The sequence below is a fragment of the Hemicordylus capensis genome, chromosome 1 (assembly GCF_027244095.1).
Source record: "Hemicordylus capensis ecotype Gifberg chromosome 1, rHemCap1.1.pri, whole genome shotgun sequence".
Lineage (NCBI taxonomy): Eukaryota > Metazoa > Chordata > Lepidosauria > Squamata > Cordylidae > Hemicordylus > Hemicordylus capensis.
The window spans coordinates 411,887,832-411,911,500 of NC_069657.1; the positions used below are offsets into that span (position 1 = coordinate 411,887,832).

A 23,669-nucleotide genomic window follows, 5' to 3' on the forward strand; every position below is an offset into this window, starting at 1 on the left:
CGTCTTTGGTAGAATCCAGGAGGGGTTTACCATTGCCTCCTCCTGCACAGTATGAGATGATGCTTTTCAGCATCTTCCGATATTGCTGCTGCCTGATGTAGTACCAGCGGGGATTCGAACCGGCAACCTTCTGCTTGTTAGTCAAGCATTTCCCTGCTGTACCACTTAAGGTGACTGATGCACTGTGAGCTCCCCTTTTATATTATGTCTGTTCTGGGCATGCTACCACTACTTGTGCCCAAGGAACGTTGGCTTGCAGGGCACCTTGGGGGATCCACAGCATGGAAAACAGATGAAAATGCATCCTTGTAACTATTTTTAGTTTGTATTTATTTTAAAGCCGAGATGGACCGTAGAATTCATCTGAAACTCAGGAAGGAGACTAGGACAAACATGAAAGCTGTTGACAGAAATTAGAAGGCAGAATTTCCAAGTAATGGCAAGGCACATTAATAACAACACATAAATAATGATATTCATGGCTTCTCTGGCTTCTTTCATCAAAAGATATCCAAAACATTCATGCATTAAGCAGTTCTTGGGCTTTCCAAATATGCTGCCACTCATCTGAGCCAATGGGATACCGCTAGGTAAACATGTATAAAAAGAAATAAGTGCTGTGGTGCATGGAAGAGAACTGGCCAGGACAAAAGACACTCACAGATGGTGAGGAAATAGCCCAATTGTCTGTATAATAAACCCTACATATATTGAAAGTTCAGGTAGACATGTGGACATAAAATTGCTAGCAGAACATAGTAAGTATTTGTACAGAGCTTTTTGCGCATGCATGTGTATCATCTCAATGGCTGACACACACTTCATGTGTATCATCTCAATGGCTGACATCCAGCCTAATGCCGCACAACTCATGTTGCCCTAGAGCCATGGTTCCCAACCAGGGTTCCTCCAGATGTTGCTGAACTACAACTCCCAGCATCCCCAGCCACAATAGATTGGCCTAGAGCAGTGGTTCTCAACGTGTGGGTCCCCAGATGTTGCTGAATTACAACTCCCAGCATCCCTAGCCCCATTGGCCTTTGGTTGGGAATTATAGGAGTTGTAGTTCAGCAACATCTGGGGACCCACACGTTGAGAACCACTGGCCTAGAGCAAGGAAGTTGTGCTTGCTAGTTTGACTAAGAAGTCGGGAGTTTGCGACTTCCAGACGAGTGATGCACTTGCACAAGGTGTGGTGCACCTCCTGCTGTGAAGCCTCTTCCTTAGTCCACTTATGTTGTAGAGAATGATGCAGAGCTATCCACTATCTTTGTTGTGCAAGTGCAATGCTTATGCACGTGGATCAAGAGTGCAAGAGACTGACCCACTCTGAGCATCTGTTCAGCAACATGACTTTCTTGCAGGGCCGCAACCTTGGTCATTGCACTAGCCCAGCGTTACTCTGGATGTCAGCCAGCGTTATCCTTACAGTTACCCAGTACAAAAGAGGATGGATGGTTGTCCCCCTATTTCAGTGGAGGCTTGGGAGGAGTGGCTTGACCAAGGCCATCTAGTAAGTTCATGGCAGGGGAGAGATTCAAGCTGGGGAAACTCCAATTCACAGCTCAGTCTCTTTGCCAGGGCACTAAACCTGCTTTCAGATGTGGGTCACTATAATGCTGGGAAAGCCAGATGCAAGCTTTAAGAGAGATGTCCCTGTGTTGTTTTTGGTTAATTCATTCCTTGATCCAGGCCAGTTTTTGAATAGGGCTTTAGTTACTTGTATTGTAGTCCTGGAGTAGAGGCGGGACTAAAACAACAGCCAGCAGCAAGAGCACTGACAAAGCAGTCTACACTTGCTTCTCTGTACAGAATATCTATTTCATTAAATGATTATTATTCCCGATTCCACTCCACTGCCTTGTCCTTGCATACCACAACTCTTCCATCAGGATTCTACAGTACTTTGCAGCAGAGTCCCCAGGATATTCTGTGTGACTCATGCCTCTTCTCTGGGTCCTCCTGACCTTAGTGACGGTGCAAAGACGCACAAGGGTGGCATTTTTCTAGCCACTTTCCCATGCACTTTTCCAAAACAGGAGACATAGGTCAGGACAACCTCTTAAGGCAGTAGCAGAGCTTATGGCCAAGGACGTGAATCCAATAAGAAGCTTTTTCAGATCATTTCTGTCTGCCAGTGACGGGGTTGTAAGGATGTTTTGAGAGTTACTTGGATAATGTTTTACCTTGAGCCATGTGTTTATCCTTATCTACATTTTTTAAAAAACGAGTCTATGCTATCCTGACTAGTTTATGTTTTTAAGCCTGATTGCCTTGAGGGTTTTTTTTTTTTTGCTTGTGTTTTACCTTGAGCCATGTTTTTATCCTTACTTATAAGGGTTTTTAGTTTCCTCTGTATTTTGTATATTGTATTTTGCTGAGCAATAGACTGTAATAAAGTTCTGTCTACGGTGATAGAGTTACTCTTTTCATAGTGAATGTGATATTCACTTTTCAAAGTGAATGGGAAGAAATTTAATGTGATTTCTTGCACTTGCTTTACATTGAGCATGTGCAAGAAAGAAAAACTCATACGCTGCTCTTGCTGTAGGATGGTATTGATTGTTAAGTTGCTTGTTTTAATTAATTTGGTTCTGGGTAATTTAATATCTTGAATTATTCCACTCTGGTTTGTTTGTGCTTTTGTGGAGAAAGAATACATTTTATACCATTAGGACAGTTTTATCTTTCCCTGCCTCTGGCGACCTTAGGGCAACACACGTGGTTCACTCTGCCCCTCCTCCCCCAGTTTGATCATCACAATGATCCAGAGGTGAGATGTGTTGAGATAGAGTGGCTGGCCCAAGGTGAGATTTATAGCCATAAATCAGACAAGGACTAGGGGATTGGAGTGTGGGTCTTCCTAGTGAAGATTGGAATGTGGGTCTTCCTAGTCCTTGGACCGGGTCTCACGATCCGTGAGACCCAGTTTGGGGCGGTGAGCAGGGAGGGAGCCCTGGGCGGCCGGATCGGCTGCCCACACGACGGCTCTGAGATGGAGCTGGCGGGGGCTGGGGAGCTCGGCCCCCGGAAGCCCCAGTATGCCCTGCGCGAGCGCGCAGGGCATACTGGGGAGACCCCCGGAGCTGGGAGGCGGCTTTTTGCCTCCCCTCCGGGGGTCTACTTATGAGTAGGCACAGTGCGAAGCCGCACTGCGGCTACTCAAGTTTCTAAAAACCTGGTTTTTGAGCGGGTTGAGCAGCCGAGCCCGGTGGTTCTGACTATCAGCTGATCGTCAGAATAGCCCCCTTGTCTGACACCTGAAGTATTTTACATACATTACAAGTTATCTGCCTGTGCATTTATCATTATCCTATTCCAGGGGTTCCCAACCTGTGGTACTCCAGATGTTTCTGGACTACAACTCCCATCACTCCCAGCTATAATTTGTGACTGGTGATAATGGGAGTTGAAGTTCAGCAACATCTGGAGTACTACAGGCTGGGAACCCCTACCCTATAACCATCGGTTTTCTGAAGACAACTTGGCATACTCACATTGTGGTCACTTTTCTGGGCAGAGTTTAATTGTCATGCTCTTTTAATCTTTTTTTTGGTAGCCTAACAGGTGCTTTGGAAGGCTTTCATCTCTTTATCTTCAACCTCTGCTAACTGGGCATAGAGGCACTTTTTTAAAAAATGTGGTGATTCTCTTTATTTAGCAGGGGGAGAGTAACTGGCCCTATCCACTCCCAGCACACTACTTCCAGTGACTGTTGCTGGTGTGTGTCTTACAGTATGCTTCTTTTTAGATTGTGAGCCCTTCGGGGATAGGGATCCATCTTATTTATCTTTTTTACTTATTTGTTATTTCTCTGTATAAACTGCTTTGGAAACTTTTGTTGAAAAGCGGTATATACATATTTGTTGTTGTTCATGCAGCACACAACTAATGTGTTTTCCCTTATAAAATTTTTTTTGGTCTTCTTTTTTAGTTATTGTTCAGATCTTACCTCTAACAGCCATTTTTAACTCCCCATGGAACTCTAATTCTGTGAAGTGAGCAAGGGATTTTTAACAGATCCCTTTAACAGATTCTCACTCACCAAGCTAAAATTTCCCAGGATTCTTTGGGGGAAGTCATGAAAGTTAATCAGGTATACAACTTCCTTATTGCTCCATGAAGACAGATTATAGGGCAGTATGATAATTTGAGTCAGGGTAGCCTTTATAAATATAACAAAAGCTCCCCCCACATAAGCCTGCAAAGCTTCTTCTGGAAAGGGTAAGAAGTTTACAGGCTACCAGATGCTACAAATGGTTAAAGGACATTATCAGTAGAAGGGAAAGTGTACCATCCTACCCCCTTGTCAGGAAGAAGGCATGCAGCTTTTCATACTTTTCTAAGATGATTCAGGTTTTCATTTTATTCCATTTATACTCTCTGCATGTCTTCTGTCATGTGACTCAAGAGGTATACATGGGGTTCCTATGAGGATCTCCCATCCAAGTACTGGATGACCTAATTGGATGACCCTGACCTAAACCTGCTTAGCTTCAGCATTAGACCATATTCTGGGACCATGAACATCCACAGACGTTCATATTCTCCTTTCATTTCTTTATTTGGTTTGTGGGCCTCCCCTGAGTGAGAACTTCTGTTTGGTTGCTAGTGATCAGCACTGCCTTAGCAACTACAGACCATAAAGTTATCTTTCTTGGAGGCCTTCAGGATAGCCTGAAAGATGCATCTTTTCAGCCTGACTTTTAATGATGTCTAGTTTTTATTTTAATGAGTTTTAATCTGGTTTAAATGTTTTTATTTTATTTTATTATGTGTTTTTGACTTTAATGTAAACCACCCTGTGCCATTTTAGGAAGGGTGGTATATAAATTGAATGAATGAATAAATAAATAAATAAAAATGAAGTTTCTTCCTGTGGGTGCATGATCTAACCGGAAGGCTGGGGCAGTCCATCTGCCTCTAGAAAATGCCAAGTCCCTTCTCCTCTCTCTTAGATGTTCACTTGTGGTTTTTGTGACTGATTCTGTTTTCTAGGAGAGCTCCGCCAGGGAAGTGTAAACAGAAGCCTGTTCCAGTGAAAACAAAGAGTAAGCGAATCCCATTCACTCCACTTGGAAGTAAGTCAATAAGGGTATTTTCTTGCTTATGTGGTGCAAATTTTGCAGATGCACTGAAATGAGGTGCTGAAGTATACACTAATCTTTAAAGCCAAAGGACTATGTAAACACCATGTTAAATTAGGTAAATATTTATTTATTTAGTGGTATATCCTGCTCTATTTTGAAGCATTGTTGTAGATAATACAAGCAACCTTTCCCCCACTACAGAAGACAATAAAAATTTAATCGAATTTGCTGATTAATCCCTACTCTTTACTCACATAACCTCAAACCCCTGGGCCAGTTGCAACAGGTTGGTCTTATGGCTCTTCTGAAGATGCTCAGATATGGGTTTTGATGAGTTTGTTACATCATGGAACTTCCATGGTGGGGTAGGGAATGTTTGTGTGGTGGGGGGTCACCTCTCCCCACTGCAGATCAATGGCAGAGGATCTGCTTTGCATGCAAGTTCAATCTCTGGCATCTCCAGGTAGGGCTGGGAAAGACTCCTACCTGAAATCTTGGAGAGCTGCTGCCAGTCAGCATAGACAGTGCTGAGCTAGATGGACCTGACAGTCTGACTCAGCAGATGGCAGCTTCCTATGTTCCCATGTAGCATGAGCAGCTATGTATAATCTGATCCAGGCCAATACTGTTGTACTGATTTAAGACATTTCCAAATATATATTTTTGCAGAGACTGTCCTTGAACTGCTTAATGAGCCTCCTCCAAGCCGGTCTCCTAAAACCGCCACCAACTCCACCGAAGCACCCCCGAAGTCTTCCAGCCCCAGATCCAAGACATCTGCATCCTCGCAGGGCTCCAAACGCCAAGCCGCCAAGCCAGAGGGGTCTGCTAAAAAGCAGCAGGCAGCACCAAGCACCAAAGCTCGGGAATCCAAGGCAAAGTCTGATAGGCAGGAACATAAGAGCAGGGCTCCGTCGGTCTCTAAAGCAGTGTCTTCCCCACCAAAGAGGAAAGGCTCACAGTTAACCAAGAAGAAACGTCCCCGTGCCCCAAAGAAGAGAACGCAAAAGAAGAGGAAGAAGAAGAGAGCTCAATAAGTGCCTTTTGATCTACCAGGCCTCAAAGAACTGAGAGAAGTGTATGTAGATGAGAGTGCCGGGCATTCCATGTTGCTCCTACAGCCTGATCCTACGCATGTTTACCCAGGAGTGAAAAGTCACAGTAGCCCTATTCAGACATTATGTCATACAAGTGTACTCATGTCTGTACACTTGTACATGGTTTTGTGCGAATGAGTGTCCCTGTGTTCATGTTAAAAGTGAATTTGGGTACAGATAAGAAGTGTGCTGATGTACCTGTATCCAACATAACATGTGAATAGCTGTACCTGTGTACAGAGCTGTATCTGTTCACACTGTGCACTCATTGCATGAGTATGGAACATAATGTGTGGATTGGGCTAATGAGTTCAATAGAATTTGCTCTCAGAAAAGTGTGAAAAGGATGGCAGCCTCAGTAAGAGAATCGAATTCTTTATGCAAAAATTAGAGACAGGCTATTTAGTCCTTGTGTAACTAACTAAACAGCTGCTAGTCCATTGAGTGTGAGAGACGGGGGATACAAGGGTTTAATGAGGAGTTTAACTGCTCTAGACGGTTTCCAGGTTGTTGCTTTTAACAAATCTTCCTCTGAAGACCATTTAATCAGTCTAAGGAGGTAATTTGGTGACCCCTTACAGTATGCCGTTCCGGTGACTCCAGTGGGGCTGCAGCTGTGTGAAATGGTGATTGATTTGGTAAATCACTCCTTTGATGATTGCCACGGCAACAACATCACTGAGAGTACAGAGAGGTCTGGTTTCATAACTTTGCGGCATTAATTTGCACTGAGAGAATAAAGGGGGTCAAGTGAATCAACATTGGCTGTACTTAGGGGCACATATTCTAAATGATTCATTAGAATGTTAGTATTTTAACTAACCCAAATGCTAATAGTTAACCAGGTTGCTCAGCATTTTATATCTTGACGGGACTAGGCAGCTGAATTTTTTTAACCTCTTATAATAATATACATTTTTGGAAGCTGTTTCTCTTTTCTCTCTGTAATGTTAATTAAATGCTGGACAAAAACAATCAAATCAACGTATGATTCTGTCCCTCCCCACAAGGTGGTGATTTTAACAATGAAAGCTGTCATATTTTGGAATACTTCTCACCACTAAATCAAATGTGATTTGAAAATTCATTTTATTGATTGATTTATATCCTGCTCTGCAATGTAAAAGTGTTATCAGGGTGATTTAACATTAGAACATAAGAACATCCCTGCTGGATCAGGCCCAAGGTATATCTAGTCCAGCATCCTGATTCACACAGTGGCCCACCAGATGCCTCTGAGAAGCCCACAGGCAAGAGGTGTGGGCATGCCCTTTCTCAAGCTGTTACTCCCCTGCAACTTGCCTCTGAGACTGAGGGTGGCCCACAACAACCAGACTAGTAGCTATTGATAGACCCACCCCCCTTTTAAAGCCATCCAAGCTATTGGCCATCACCACATGCTGTGGCAGAGAATTCCAGAGATGAATTATGTGCTGTGTGAAAAAGTACTTCCTTTTGTTGGTTCTAAATTTCCTGGCAATCAGTTTCATGGGATGATCCCTGGTTCTAGTGCTGTGAGAGAGGGAGAAAAACCTTTCAAACCATGCAAATATATGGTGGACAGAACACTGCAAAGTTATCTTTTGCAGGAAGTCTCATTATTATAAGCCTTGTTATAATAGTTACAAACATAAGAGTGGCTTGAATCAGGCCAGAATTTCATCTAGTTCAGGGCTGGTCAACTTGGGACTCTCCATCAGTTGTTAGACTACAATTCCCATCATTCCTAGCGGCAATATAATGCAAGCTGGGGACGGGAGCTATAGTCCAACAAGAGCTGGAGAGCTTCTTTGGCCACCCCTAACCTAGTCCACCAATCTGTCTCCAACCAACACTGCCAGTCAAGAGGCACCTGAAAAGCTCAGAAGCATAAAAGTGACAGCCACTGGAACCTGCCATATACAGAGGCAGACCATTGGTCCATCTAGCTCTGTATTGTCTACACTGTCTGTTAGCAGCTTCTCTAAGGTTGCAGGCAGGAATCTCTCAGCTCTATCTTGGAGATGCCAGGGAGGGAACTTGGAACCTCTCACTGCTTATGAAGATGGATGTTTCATTTTAGCTATCATGGGAAACAGTGGATTGATACACCTGTCCTCAGTGAAGAACTCTAATCCTTTCTACAAATCATTGTGACAAATTCTACACAATAATCTTGTTATCAGTTTCTCTGGGTGACCTCTCTATTGGGGAAAACAGGGAAGTTATGCTCACACTTAAGGTTGTGTTTGTCACCTCACTGAAATTTTTTTCAAAGATTACCACCTTCTGCTGATAAACCCCATGGGATGTACAAAACTGGATGTTTTTTGGAAGCTCTTTGGATGCTTTTAGAATCCAGTAGCTTAACTTTTCTCTTTGCACTGTAGAGGCAGATATTCACTTGGCTGTACTAATGCAGATGCTCACATTGCATCGAATCACTGCAGCAAAATATTAAACCAACACAAGAACAGAACAAAATATTAAAAGATTAAGCCAAAACAAAACCAAAACAAGAGGAAAAGATTAAGCTAAAACAACAACAATATACAAGATTGTGGCACTTCAGGATAACAAATTTATTGTAGCATAAATGTTTTTGGATTGCAGTCACTTCATCAGGAAGTACTTCATCAGATGCAGGAAGTGTTATCCTAGCTTTTCATGGTAATGTATTGTGCGTGAGCTGGTTCAGACCGTATGTCTGCTGGCCTGTCCTAATCATGTGTGGAGGAGGAGTGTGTGACCACCTCCACCTGGTGCACCATCCCTTGCCTGCTGCCTAATCATGTGGGGCTGAGACGGTCAAAGTGCCCCTCAACATGTGGGTGAAATATTACTTTAATTCCCTTTCATTAAAGGGGACAATTCCGACAGTACTTTGCCTAATGTACCCACCATGATACTCATGATACCACCAATGTACCCACCATGGGTATGCAGATATTCCACCCCCACAAGCATGTCATTTCTTAATTACATGGTCCTATTCAGAGATTATGTTGTATGTAGTAGTAGTAATAATAATAATAATAATAAAAATAATAAAATAACAAATATATTATCATCATCATCTTTATCGTTATTTGTTAGCCGCCCCATAACAAATTGTTCTCTGAGTGGCTCACAACTCAGCTTTAAAATATTGAGTTAAAACATATAACACATGAAATGACAACACAAAAACACACACATACACAAAAACAAAATACAGTAGAAAACAATTTAAAAACTATTTAAAAGTCAGTTTAAAAAATCAGATTTAAAAGGTGAAATTCTGAGTGAACAGAAAGGTCTTTACCTGGCACCTAAAAGAACAAAGTGATGATGCAAGGTGAACTTCACTGGGGAGGCTGTTCCATAAATGGGGTGCAACCACCCAAAAGGCCCTCTCCCTAGTAGCGCCATCCTCCTCACCTCATTTGGCAGAGGCACTTGGAGCAGGGCCTCCAAAGAAGATCTTAAGGTCTGAGTCAGGAAATAGGGGGCAAGGCGTTCTCTCAGGTAACTTGGTCCCAAGCCATTTAGGGCTTTAAAGGTTAAAACCAGCACTTTGAATTCGGTCTGGAAATGTACTGGTAGCCAGTGTAGTTGATGGAGCACTGGCGTGATAGGATCAGAACTCGCAGTCCTGGTTAATAATCTTGCAGCCCTATTTTGTACCAACTGCAGTTTCTGGACCATTCTCAAAGGCAGCCCCAGGTGAAACGCATTGCATTAATCTAAGTGAGAGGTTACCAAAGCATGAGTCACTGTGGCCAAGCTAGCTCTATCCAGGTAAGGTCACAGTTGGTGTCTCAGCCGAAGCTGACAAAAGGCACTCCAAGCTAAAGAGGCCGAGCCTCTAGTGACACTGCTAGATCGATGAAGACCCCCATAAACCTTCTGAGGGAGTGCAACCCTGTCTAGAACAGGCTGGACATCATTCAGCCGGGCAGAGCAACCACCGACCAACAGTACTACTGTCTTGTCTGGATTGGCCAGTGTAGGAACTGGACCCTGGGTGAGGTGTATGTGTATATACTGGGGGAAAGAGATGCGTGTTGACGTTTCTCTCCCTGGTTCCCTGCCCTGCACCACCACCTCCTGGTCATAGCGTGGAATGACGGCTGCCGCCTTTGCTTATTAGCAGGGCCTCCCGCAACGCCTTTGACTCTTCACATGCATTTCAGGCCGAATCTGAATTAAAGTGTACAACTCTTGAAACAGTCGTTCAAAACAATCTACTTTTTTTAAAAAAAAAGGTTTTTTATTGTATCGGCGCCGATCAAGCTGCGGAGCATTAAATAATAATAATTAATGGCCCTCCCCCAGCGGTACATTTTAGCAACTTATAACACAGATCGCAATTGTCGATTAACACCCAGTGCTTTAAACGAGCTGAAATGAAAAGATTTTACTTCTACAAATCCCTTAAAAAGAAGGGAAAACTCAGGCCCCAGCGAGGATCGAACTCGCGACCCCTGGTTTACAAGACCAGTGCTCTAACCACTGAGCTATGGAGCCGCCTATCAGTTCTGCCTATACCATTAAATGGTACTTTACCATTCTACCTGTGTACGCTTCTATCATTCCGCTAAAAACATCTCGCTTAATATTGCTGCGAAGACACAATAAATCTCCTTTCCGCGGGAGGAAGGCTAAAGCAGATTTTCAGGAATCTATAAGCAAGAGCCTAGTGCTGGTTTTCAAGTGCAGCGGGAGGCGGGGAGAGGGAGACGATTTCGACAAGCGGATGGCTCGCCCTAGAGAGACCTTTCACATATTTCCAGCGCAAATATATTTGCAAGGGAAATTAATCCAGCTAGTACAATTTGTTGCCATCTGCTTTGCAGTATGTCTCTATAGAGGGCTTGTTACAATCAGAGAGTGTATTCATTTCAGAGACGTCTACCCTTGATCACGACGGGGTCCCTCCCAGCCTTTTATACTGCGTTTTGCAACGCGACATCATGTGAGTAAGTAACTCGAAGTTTAAGCTGTTTTTCGTTTAAGATTTCGAGTTCAGCTTTCAGTGATGAGTTTCATTTACTCTTCTTCTCAGCCTGAATGGCAAATGGCGGGCGGGGGTGGATCTGGAGAAATTATAATAATAAAATAATAATAATAATAATAATAAATAAATACTCAACTACCAACCCAAATTGTTGTGAGTCTTTCTTCTCTGGAAACGTGGGAAGTATAAGCGGGGAGGGAGGCGGCGGGAGAGGAGGAGCAGAATTTCTAACTTAGCCAGAGTTTACAAACTCACTCCTAGTATCCAGCTTCCGGATTCACTTTCGACGGTATTTTTGTTTCTCCGGAGGCCCCCAAAAGGTGTCCACACAGCACAGAATGAAGGATTCGAGTCTAGCTGTGAATGGACCGCAGCAGCAGCAAGTCTCCTGTCCTTCAAGCAAAAGGGGACAGCAATCGTAGAGGAGTCCATGTTGTTGCTTCCTCAGGTCTCATCTCGTGTGAACAGATGCTAGATGCTGCACAAATGTTACATCTATCCTGCAGCAGCTTCACCGGTTCCTGATCTGCTTCTGGGTGCTGGTTTTGTCCTTGAAAATCCTACACCAGGCTTGGGGATCTGTGGGACTGCATTTGCCCCTATACGAATCTGCTGCGACCAGAGGTGCACGCAGGGGCGTAGCAAGGTTGGAGTGGGCCCAGAGACAAGATTTTAAAATCCCGCCCCCCACCCACACATGCTGTTCTGGTAGCTCCTGGTCTTAACACTCACATCAAGTTCAGAGGATGAGGACAACTGAAGGAACCGAAGCCCGGGCAGGTGCGCGGTTGGGGGAGTCAGTCATGTGACTTGCCTCTCAAGGCAGTGGGCCCCCAGGCAACTGTCTGCCCTTGCCCTATTATAGTTAGGCCTCTGGGTGCACTTACCTCTGGACTTTAGGGCCAAAGTCTAGGGTCTCGACAGTCCCTGGGGCCCCCACGTCCTCTTTATTATTATTATCATTACATTTATATCCCGCCCTTCCTCTAAGGAGCCCAGAGTAGTGTACTACATACTTAAGTTTCTCTTTCACAACAGCCCTGTGAAGTAGGTTAGGCTGAGAGAGAAGTGACTGGCCCAGAGTCACCCAGCAAGTCTCATGGCTGAATAGGGATTTGAACTTGGGTCTCCCCAGTCCTAGTCCAGCACGATAACCACTACACCACGCTGGCTCTTTAGACTGTCCCGGATGGTGTGGCTGCCCAGCCCAGCATGATGATGCTTAATTTGCAAGGTGGTGGGGGGGAGGGGGCTCCAAAGGCCTTTAGGGCCAGGCTCCAAAATCACCTAGGTGCTCCTCTGGCCACGGCACATTGTTGAGCATCTTGGGCTCTGCTTGCAGTCCTGCCACTGACTGAGCTTGCAGTCCTACCACTGATTGGTGGGAACTGGAGACAGGATCTTTTTAGTTGTGGCTTCTCACTTTGCCATGCTCCCTCTCTCAGAGAGTCTTCACAGGCCATCTTTTACAGAGGCTTCTAAGTGTTTTTATCTGCAGTCTGTGTCTGGTGAGTTTTTAAATGCTTAAACTTTTATTCATTCATTCATTCATTCGATTTCTATACCTCCCTTCCAAAATGTCTCAGGGCAGTTTACATTAAAACAAAACAATTACAATCAATTAACAGTTGAAAACAAAGATTATACAACCCCATCAAACAATAACAATTAAAACATTCAAAACAGTTTAAAAACCAGGTTACAACATTAAAACCATTTACAACAATTTAAAAACCCCTGGAAGGCTAGGCCTTGTAAGGTTAGTTTTAATTGGCTCCTGTTTTTAGCTAACCTTTAAGAACAGTGACCTTCACTATTTTTCAAGCAGGGGCCACTTAGGCAAAAAAAGACCCGTCAATGTGAGAGCCATTTCCCACTGTGCTGACCTCTGCACAATACTGCCTTTTACTGTGTGCCGGGAGGACATTTCCAAGATGGTACAGGGGCTCAAGAGGAGACTGTTTTGCTTAAAGGAGCCCCCCCCCCGAACCCCCCCCCCCACTGTGAGAATGACTGTCATTCCACTTAGCCTCAGGGGGACTGTGCAGAGTATTCAGCATTGGCCAAAGTGTGTGCCGGGGTTGGGTAGGGCCCGTTGCTCTCCCCCTGCTCAATATAAGAGAATTCCCACTTTAAAAGGTGTCTCGTTGCCCTGTTAGCAGGGGTATTTTAACTGAATTAATTAAATGGTGTTTTTAAATATGTAAAGTGTAATAAGATGCCTTTATCCTGTGTCAATGGAGCAAAAGGCTTCTGAATGCAACAGAGTGCTGGGTTTGGTCTGGGCGGGATTCTGATATGAGGGGGCAACTTTAAGTAGGTGGACCTTTGCTGCAACCTGAGGGGTGGGGTTCTTTGTGTGGCGGATTCATGGCTAGAGACTCCAACAAACTTCAACCTCATCGCTAACCTGCAGTATTGACTTTTGTTTTTTTAACCTGCAGTATTAATAGCAGGCTGCAGTGCAGGACTGTCATATGCTGTTCTCTCTCAGCCGCAGCACAGTATTGGATTTATGGACTATAATGGCAGTTTTAAAAATGCTTTAAATTGAATAACACAAATAAGACCTGTGTTAGAAAAAGCATGGTGCTGTTGTTTGTCTACCTTTTAGTTCTGAGTAGACCTGCTGCTCCTGCCCAGTCAAAGCTATGCTAAAATCCTGGATTTGTCCTATTGTTTTGTATGGTCAGTTCCCACTTTGATTCTGGGAAAGAAAGAAATTGGCAAAAGGAACCAGGCATCTGTTTCTCTGACAAGTGCATCATCACTCTAGTCTTTTCCTATCTCTAATTTCTCAAGCATCCCCTTTCCTATCTCTGTAATTCTCATTAATCTATAATTTCCTTTATAAGAACCCAGGACAGTTAAACAAAACTGACAGAAGTTTGTAGAGTAGCTATAGTATACAGTCAAATTATAGCTTCATGAATAAAAGAAATGAAGAATGCAGCTTTGAGTTAAATATTAAATGCCATACTCCCCCACCCCCCGTCCCGGGATTACTGAGTGAAATATTTATTTTAGATAAAATTTCTATCCTGCCTTCCAGGCAAGGACAACTCAAAGGGATGTACAGATTTAAAGACAACCAGAATACATGAAATTATATAACAACAATAAAACGTGGCAGTAAAAATCCAAAACCACAATGTAAGAGCCAGCGAAAACACAAATGCAAAAAATTAAATGCCTGCTGGAAAAGTTGCCAAATAGGGAAAACAGGGTTAAAAAATATTTTACATTTATGTCAAACTCTCAGTTTTCTTCTCTGACTGTCCTCCCATGTTTCTGCCCATAGACCATCTTACCCATTGATTTCCACCAACTGCTATCTTGACAGCCTTAAGAAACAAACTACTTTATGCCCAAATTATTAATCCTTTTCTAATTATTTTCTCTAATTAGTGTTCCAGTTTTAGAACCAGATCCTGCAGCTCTGCCTTTCACAGCATCATATCTGCAGCAATTTGCAAGTGATCACATTTATTTAAATATTCATTTTAATTGTAAACCGCCCTGAGCTCTTTTGGAAGGACAGTATAAAAATCAATCAATCAATCAATCAATCAATCAATCAATCAATCAATCAAATAAATAAATAGCTTCCTTTGCTAATTGCTACACATCAGCCTAGTATTCAATGCCTTGCTACGGGAGTTGATTCAAAAGTTGGCCATCCACTTCAAAAGGAATCATACCAATTATTAAAGGGGTGCCTCTTCCCACTTGAGCCACCTATTGATGCAGTGGGGAAATGACTTGACTAGCAAGCCAGAGGTTGCTGGTTCGAATCCCCATTGGTATGTCTCCCAGACTATGGGAAACACCTATATCAGGCAGCAGCGAGATAGGAAGATGCTGAAAGGCATCATCTCATACTGTATGGGAGATGGCAATGGTAAACCCCTCCTGTATTCTACCAAAGACAACCACAGGGCTCTGTGGGCGCCACGAGTCGAAATTGACTCGACGGCACAACTTCACCTTTCTTCCCACTTGTTTGTAGGGATGTGCAAAAATGGCTCATGCAGGCATGGGCTGAGTGGGGAGTGGTTCCCTTAAGAAGCAGGTCATTATCTGCTCCGCTGCCACCCTGCTGCTTTTCCAGGTGCAAGGCTCACTGTAGCAAAGGCCACAGCGGCTGTGGCGTTGTTCCCTGCAGCCTGTGTGAGTGGCGTTGGCATGCAGTGCAGCCATGGCACAGTGCTGCAGCCACGGCAGCCTTGTTAGAGTGAGTGCTGTGCCTGGAAAAATGGTGGGGTGGCAGTGGAGCAGGTAAGGACCTGCTTACCTGCTTCTTAAGGGAACCTCTCCCTTCCCCGCCGAACCGGTTTGGCTGCGGGTGCCCAAGCCGGTTTGGTGCTTCCCAAAGGAGTCACCAAACGGGCTTGTGCACATCTCTCCTTGTTTGTTTACCAAGGTGCAGTTTTCTACTTGCACATGCAAGCTGGCAAATTGCACCCGAATCCACAGAATTTACTATATTTTAGTGAATTTACTAAATTTTAGTAAATTTACAGATTTTACTTAATTCATATAGCCCGTCAAAATAAGCAAGTTTTGAAGGACAATGCTGAGATTAAATTTCAGCATCAACATTCAGATGTCAACATTTGAAAATTCAGCAGGTTTCAAACTGTTGCAAAATTTTGTTTCAGCTCTCTTTTGCAGCATCGTCCCTGTTCTAGCTTGTTTTCTTGTCATAACCCCCAAGTATATTGTGAGTGGGTGCCGTGTACTGATTTAGCACATCTGAAACCTGCATTCCTCTCTTTCTTTTAGCATCTGATTAGTAGCAATGCATTGGTGGGCCTACAATGCCACAACGACACATGGAGGGGAAAATAATTGCCAATATAACTGTGAGCCATTAGGTGGAGCCAAAATATCATCCTAAACCTGCATGGAACTCCTGTGGTCTTGCCAGACTGCAAAGGTTAAAAGGAGAGAATTTCACATGTGTTTTAAAAATAACATGGTAGGGCAAATTAGTGCTTTAAATCTACTAGACAGCTCAATATGAAACCTGCCCCCCCCAGCCCCGAATCTCATATACTCCACAAAAGTTTCTGCTGATTTACTGGATGATTTAACTTGCTTTTATTGCTATGTGACTTTTGGTCCTTCTGCTACATCTGCTGCCTTGCTCAATGAGTTATGCTTGTGAGAGTCAGAGAATCATAGAATTTTAGAAGTGGAAGGGACTGGAGATCCTCTGTTCCAACCCCCAGTTCAGAGCAAATTTTGACAGATACCTGTCCAGCCACTGTCTGAAAACCTCCAGAGAAGGAGAACTTATAATGAGGCAGCCTGCACAAGGCGGACTGTTCCACGGCTGTACAACTCCTACAGTTAGGAAATTCTTCCTAATGTCTAGCTTAAATCTGTTTCCTTGATATTTCAACCCATTGGTCCTGGTCCTGGTTAATCACACCAGGCTAATGCCAGCAGTGGCGTACCGGGGGGAAATGGCGCCCAGGGCAAGCTATGGCCCTGAAATGGCGCCCCCCGCCCCCCCGCACCCCCATACCTGGCCCGGCGCGGCGGCCGGTGATTCGGCGGTGGTGGGGTGGCGGCGATTTGGCGGCGGGGGGTTGCGAGTGGTGGTGGCGGCGGGTCGCCCGCCGAGTGCGGCGGTGGCTGGTGGTGTGGCTGGCGGCATCCCATGGCCTGTGTAGCGGCGGCGCGGAGTGCAGGCAGCAACGCCGACCCGAGCGGCCTGGCGTCGGCGTCCCAACTGCGCAGCCGGGCTGCTTGGCTCGGCGTCGCTGCCTGCACTCCGCGCTGCCACTACACAGGCCATGGGATGCCGCCAGCTACCACACCAGCCACCGCCGCACTTGGCAGGCGACCCGCTGCTGCCGCCGCCACTCGGCGGGCAACCCGCCGCCGAATTGCCGCTGCACGCCCGCCGCCACACTTGGCGGGCGATCCAGGGGGGGCGGCGGGGGGAAAGCCACTTTTTGGCACCCCCCATGTGACCCGCCGGGGTGGTGCCCGGGGCACGTGCCCCCCACCCCCCTATAGTTACGCCACTGAATGCCAGACATACTGTGGATGGGCATTCTGCATAATATCCCCCACCCCCACCCCCACATCTTATTAGAACAACATATAGCACACAACTCTTAATAGGCATTAGTTGGAACCTCAGTTATTTCTATCTTCTAGTTATTTGCATTGCTAGTGCAGCTGTAGGCAAATAGCATTGTGTCCAAATTTTGTTATCTGAATTTAGGGGCACCAATTAGAGTGGGATAGACCCCTCCTAGTATTTTGGACTGCACATGATTATTCCATAGAAGCAGATATATATCCCGTTATGGAATATACAAAGTAACCACTGCCATTACTGCTACTGCCACCACCACCACCATCACCACCACTACCACAAATGCTCTGAAATGCACACCTTGCTCCTACCTGAACTCCTTTTTTGCATTTTAGAATGCTTTTAAGAGCAGACCTTTAAACTGGGAATTGTGCTCCTCTCTCACTGAACTCTTTGCCCTTTTCATAGTGCTGGCCAGGAAGGAGGGCAATGACTGGGTGGGAAATTCCCACACAAGTGCCTCCTCTCCCAACATGGTTTATATCTTCACACACATATCCTGCCATGGGGAAATGGCTCCCACATTGCTAGAAGTGAATGGCGCTAAATCCATGGGGTTTCCTTCCACAAAATCACTGCTGTATAGACTCCCTCTTGAGAGTGTTAACAGTTGTGCATATGCAGCACAGAACTATATTTTCTCTCCAGCAGCAGTTCCCTCCCAAATGAACAGCCATCTTGGCCACAATTCAGATTTTAATGGGCTTCAGTGCAAACTGAGTGATACTGAAGTATGTAAAAATGGATTATTGTAAGAGAGCTGCAAAGAGCCAAACAATTAGTACTGATGGCCTGGAAGTCAAGAATTCCTACCAATGTGAGTGAATAGACACAGAACCCACTCAAAATATCTTATGTATTTGTTTCTATACTGCCTGATATGTGTTTTTATTTGAGGTTCTGTTTTATGAATTTTAACTGTTTTATATTGTTTTTATTTTATGTTTTAATTTGTACACTGCCTGGGGATTTCTATATCAGGCAGTATAGAAATACGTGGCGTGCACAATTTAAAAAACAAGAAGTATAAAACAGTAAAAGCAATTCCACAGAATTAAAAAAAAGTTACAACAATTTCATGGGGATAAAAACAATTAAACAGTTTAAAATTAATTTCAGTTAAAAGCCTGAGAAAACAGGTATGTCTTGAGTGTCTTTTAAAAAGCAATCCGAGATGGAGAAGCTCGTATTTTGACAGGGAACATATTCCAAAGCCCTGGGGCAGCCACAGAGCAGACCCAATCCTGAGTCGCCACCAAACTAGCCAGTGGCAACTGTAACTGGACCTCCCCAGATGATCTTAATAGGTGGCTGGGTTCATGACAAAGAAGGCGCTCTCTTAAGTATCCTGGACCTAAGCTGCCCCGTAATATGGGAGGATGGTGTACTGGAGCTACGGGTCTTTGAAAATTTTCAAAGATCTCAGAATAGTAGCTGCCATCCTGACTAATGAAAGTCAGTGTGATGAGATAAGATGCCCTAGTGCAACAAGTCCCCTCTCTGGCATCTCCAAGATAGAGCTGAGAGAGACTTCTGCCTGCAACCTTGGAGAAGCCACTGCCAGCCTGTGTTGACAATATTGAGCTAGATGGACCAATGGTCTGCCTTGGCAGAAGGCAACTTCCTATGTTCCTAAGATAGCTTGCTCTTTAGTTGCCCTAAAAAACCCTCAAGAATGTGTGCAATTGCACAGTTGCACAAAAGTTCCATTTAAAACAAATGAGATGTGCCACTGTTGCACATCGTTGCTCAAGCGCAAGCATATTTGCGGTAGCACCCACACCAGTCTGGAAAGCAAGCTCCAGACTTAGTGCAAATAACTAGCACAGCAGCTTTGCGCTGGTGCGTTGTTCTTCCGCAAGTGCTTCAATCGGATGTCAGCCAAAGAAGCTATTCTCACGATCACTGGAAAGCAGGCTAAGGGAGCTTAGCCCACTTTCCAGGGACTGTGGGAACCACCAGGCTCGCAGGCGAGCCTAGTGCTCCCAAGGCGGCAAGCTTGCCTAATTACTCTTCTCCTTAGATGAGGTTGACAGAGCGAGTGCTCCATTACCCTCATCTTTTTGCTCGTGTGTTGCTGTGGTGTGCGGCAACACACGAGTAGATCCCCGACCTTTTAACTGCAAGCAGCCTCCTGGGCTCGGGGGTCTCTCCAGGATGTCCCGCACACTTGTGTGGGGCATCCTGGAACTTCCAGAGGCCATGCGGTCCCCGATCTCCGTGGGCCCCTCTGGCTCCGTGACGGAACCAGCAGTCGTGTGGGTGGCCGATACGGCCACCCAGGGCTGCCTGTTAATAGTCTGCGGGGAGAGCGGGCTAGGCCCACTCTCCCCGCAGAACTCCCTCCGGTGCTTCATACTGATCGTGTGAAGTGCCTCAATATCTTGCAGCATATGATAATATAGCATTAGAAGACTAAGGTCTTCCTAATGATCATCCATCTCTTTCTTTTTCTTCTTCCCTCTGTCCTAGTGGTGAACTCCATATTATGTTAAACAATGGCTCACAGTCTGTACAGCGAGCTTAGCACCCAGGAGGAATGTGGTCTTGCTGGTTGCGTGGGACTTACCATGGCATCAGAGCTTCTAGTGAACACAGAAGTGACTCTGTGCAAATTACAGAGGGACATCACAGCTCCGCATGACTCCCAGCATTCCCAATGGGAATAAAAATGAAAAGAAATGTTGGGAAAAATCACCCATCATCTTTGCAAATGTCAGACTAGAGCTGATTTCAGGTCAGATGCTTATTCTATGCAAATTCACTGATTGTTCACTGATGGAGTTGGGATCCAGTAGGAAATCCACGTGGAGAGAGCAGATGGAGGACATTATAATTCAACCCTTGTTTATTTCAATCCTGAACTTCGATAAACTTAGCAAAGTCCCTGAAGCAGAACTATTGAGTTAACTCTGGAATTAAAACACACCAGTGGACTTTGCACCATAGAGAATGTCAGAAGAGAACATGAAGAAGAAGAGAAGGAATACATTTCTCTCTAATCTGATTAACAAATTGGAATATTAATTTTCTGGGGGTCCCTGTGGGAGAAAAATATTAACAGCTGCTCTTCATATATGACAGATCTTTTATAAAGCTTAGACATGCATATATTCATTAATTACTCTTTAAATGATCCAGGATGCCAGAGGGCATGTCAGAAATAAAGAATGATACTAATGAATAAACCTAAGAACATTTTAATATATTTGGCTTACTGATTCATTCAGTGAAGTTAAGATGACAATATCATTTACTGTCAGGCCAGAAACAAGCAGGCTGGATTAGTTCGGAGGCAGTAAATATTCAAGGGCTGTAATCTCTGCACTCCAAAGATTGGTTCTGATACAAGCCCATTTAAGATTAAAGGAAACCATTTTTGGACGGGCTGCTTTAGGGGTGGGACGTGCAGTCATCTGAGAGGAAGGAGGGAAGCGGGAAGGAGCTCTCCCTCTCTGTTCCAGTTAACTGTTTGTTCCTCCATGCAGCAGCAGAAGTTGTATTAGAGGTAAAATGGGGGAACTTCCTCCCCCAACCACAACCCTCCCAGTTCCCGCTGCAGCCAGTCACCCCATTCTGCAGGCATTTAAATGTAGAAGGGGGGACTTGCCTCTCGTCCCCTACTCCTCACAGCCGCTCTGGAGGCATTTAGAAGTAAAAAAAAAGGGGGGGTGTTCATCCTTGTCACCCCTACCCACCTCGCTGCGGCAGTCGGGCAGCAAGAGGCTTAATCTCTCGCTGCTGCCAGCAGCGGCAGACACAGTTTTAAAAGTAAAACAAACAAACAAACTTCCCCCTGGTCCTAAGATCTGCCGCTCTTCCAGGATTTGCCACCATAGGAAATTGCCCCCTTGCCTCTGCGGTAATAATCCACCTATGGCCATACACTGGAAGAAGGACTGCATGTTGAGCTGCATTAGGACAGATTCCTGACTTCACTTGGTGGGGTTGCCACCTTTTAGACCAGGGGTGCTCAACTTTGGCCCTCCTGCAGATGTTGGCCTGTACCTCCCATAATCCCTGGCTACTGGCTGCTGTGGCTGGGGATTATGGGAGTTGTAGTCCAAAAACAGCTGGGGGGCCTAAGTTGAGCAGGCCTGTTTTAGACCAAGAGTGCACAACTCAAGTATGTACCTGGGCTAGAGGTGATGTTGAAAAAAATGAAAACCAATACTGCTATGCTAATAGGACAATTGCAAAAGCGTGTGTGTGTGTATAAAGACATGTTTCAACACATTAAAAAATGATCATAGTGATCAAGCACTGTGCAATGATAAGTCTAGATCTGCTTCTGTGTATCTCCTAAGGGATAATCATAAATGTCCAAAGGTAATAGTTGTGTCTAAAGGTAAAAACTTTGGACATTTACATTTATCTCTTAGGAGATACACAAAAGCAGATCTAGGCTTATCGTTGCACACTGCTTGATCACTATGATCGTTTTGTTATGTGTTGAAACATGTCTTATAAGATTGAAAGAGGTTGTACTATTTTATAAAATACATACTGTTGCAACTGTACTATTAGCATAGCAGTATCGTTTTTTACATTTTTGTTCTGTATCTTACGATACTGCCCCTCTTTCTGGTTGGTTATGTATAGCACTAGAGGCGATGTTGGCCAAAGCCAAGAAGGCTGAACCCTCTGCTGTGTGAAGTGCAAAGGGTTGCGCAGTCCCCAGGGACATATTTGTGGCAGCCAAATGGCACTTTTAGAGGGAGGAGGGAGAAGCAAAATTGCTCCTTCTCCCCCTTCCCTGTGTGCTCAGCTGCTTGGCCACACCAAGCTCTGAAGCAGTCTCTTATGAGTTCTGAATTAAACCTTGAAATATAAATATAAATACAAACATCCTTCTCATACTGTTTGCATAAGCATTGTTCAGCATGGTTAACATGGAAACATATCTGTGTGCATGATAATTTCCTCAAAGTTTCTGCCTTAAAGAAAACAAGGGAGATGTCTTACTAAATGTCACACCTCACACATTTAGAACATGATCATCAACACTTGCTGGTCTCTCTGCTATTAGCAGGGAGATGTGCTAGTGCTGACGATAATTCCCTCTCTCTCAGACTTTCTTTTGATGCTCCAGCCAAAGTGAGGCAGCTGCTAACATATTGCTCCTACAGTCCTTTGGGTCACATGCAGTATGGAGCCCAGCATTTCCCAGAATGCTTCAGAAGGCTAAAAACAAGCCCTTGGGAGAATGCATGGGCAGCACGTTTGCTTGCTCTGTTCTATTTATCACCGTCAGTTGAGTGGTTTTAATCAATAGTTCTGCTGAATAACAATAGTAAAGAATGTTATGGAAGTACACTCTGGGATAATGATTCAGAAGTTTGATGTCCTTTTTCTGCTAATACAGAGATGCTTTTTTGTTGTTGCTAATGCTGCATATTTTTTCCTGTGAATACAGAGGTTTAATCAAAGCAGCTGGAACAGCCGGCTTCAAGTCTAAACTAGACATGACATGCAGACATGGGCAACATTATCCCACAGCGGCAGCCAGCAGCTATGGAAGGAGCCATCAGGAGTGGAGGCATGGTATGGAGAGGGGGTGTGGATGCGCTTAACTCTTACTTGGTCTGCTGTTTTCCACTTCAGACTGATCACATCGATTTCTGCATAGAGTATGTGCTTTGCAGGAAACAAGTCCCAGCTTAAATTCCTGGCATTTCCACACATGGAAATGGAAGAAACTCCTGTCCCAAACCCTGGATATAGACCAAGGGATCCCAGACTTGGGTCCCCAGATATTCTTGGGCTACAGCTCTCATTATCTCCAGACACAATGGCCTTCAGGTTGAAAGGAGCCAAATGAATCTCAGCAGAGTCAAATGCAAAGTCCTGCACTCAAGGACAACAAAACAAAACAAAACAAAACAAATACACAGATATAGGATGTGGGGGTAACCAGGCTGGGCAGTAGCACATGTGAAAAGGATCCTGGTATGCCTTCGGCCCTTGTGGCCAAGTTTGATGGGACTTGTAGTCCAATAACATTTGGAGACCCAAGGCTGAAAACCTGACTGGATGAATCAAGGGCTATCCTGGTATGAAAGGTTTATATATTTATAGACTTCCACCTCTTTCAGTGGGGTTCTAAGGCCATTGGTAATGAAGCCACTTTGAGGGGCAGGCTGGGTATGGAAAAGCAGGCCTGGATCCATCCTTGCCCTGCCTGTAGCAATGTTCTCTGTGATAATTATTGTGGCCATTGCTACTACACTCAGTGGCGGAATGGGTCTAAAAATATTGGTTGCCAGGAGACAAAGGGGGCCCACCCACAACTATAAGGCTATCATTTACTTTTTATAATAAATAAATAAAAATTTTCAAAAATACATAAATGGAAAAAGGTACAATTAATTTTTGTGTGAAATAAATGT

At 44.6% G+C, this 23,669-nt stretch overlaps 1 protein-coding gene and 1 non-coding gene across 3 annotated transcripts in view; one reads left to right on the forward strand and one right to left on the reverse strand.

The window, feature by feature from the left end:
- HHIPL2 (HHIP like 2) overlaps positions 1 to 6,358 on the forward strand; it is a 28,359-nt gene extending 22,001 nt beyond the window's left edge. Inside the window, exons 8-9 of one of the 2 annotated variants that reach the window (XM_053308572.1) lie at positions 4,999 to 5,081; positions 5,760 to 6,358. In XM_053308572.1, coding sequence (XP_053164547.1) covers positions 4,999 to 5,081; positions 5,760 to 6,127 — 451 coding nt within the window. In that variant the 3' untranslated portion in view covers positions 6,128 to 6,358. The remainder of the gene's footprint in view (positions 1 to 4,998; positions 5,082 to 5,759) is intronic. The other variant, XM_053308581.1, reaches the window with a different exon arrangement.
- Positions 6,359 to 10,602: 4,244 nt separating this feature from the next.
- Positions 10,603 to 10,675, reverse strand: TRNAT-UGU (transfer RNA threonine (anticodon UGU)). The gene has a single exon. It is a non-coding gene; the product is annotated as a tRNA-Thr (tRNA).
- Between the last annotated feature and the right edge of the window lie 12,994 nt (positions 10,676 to 23,669).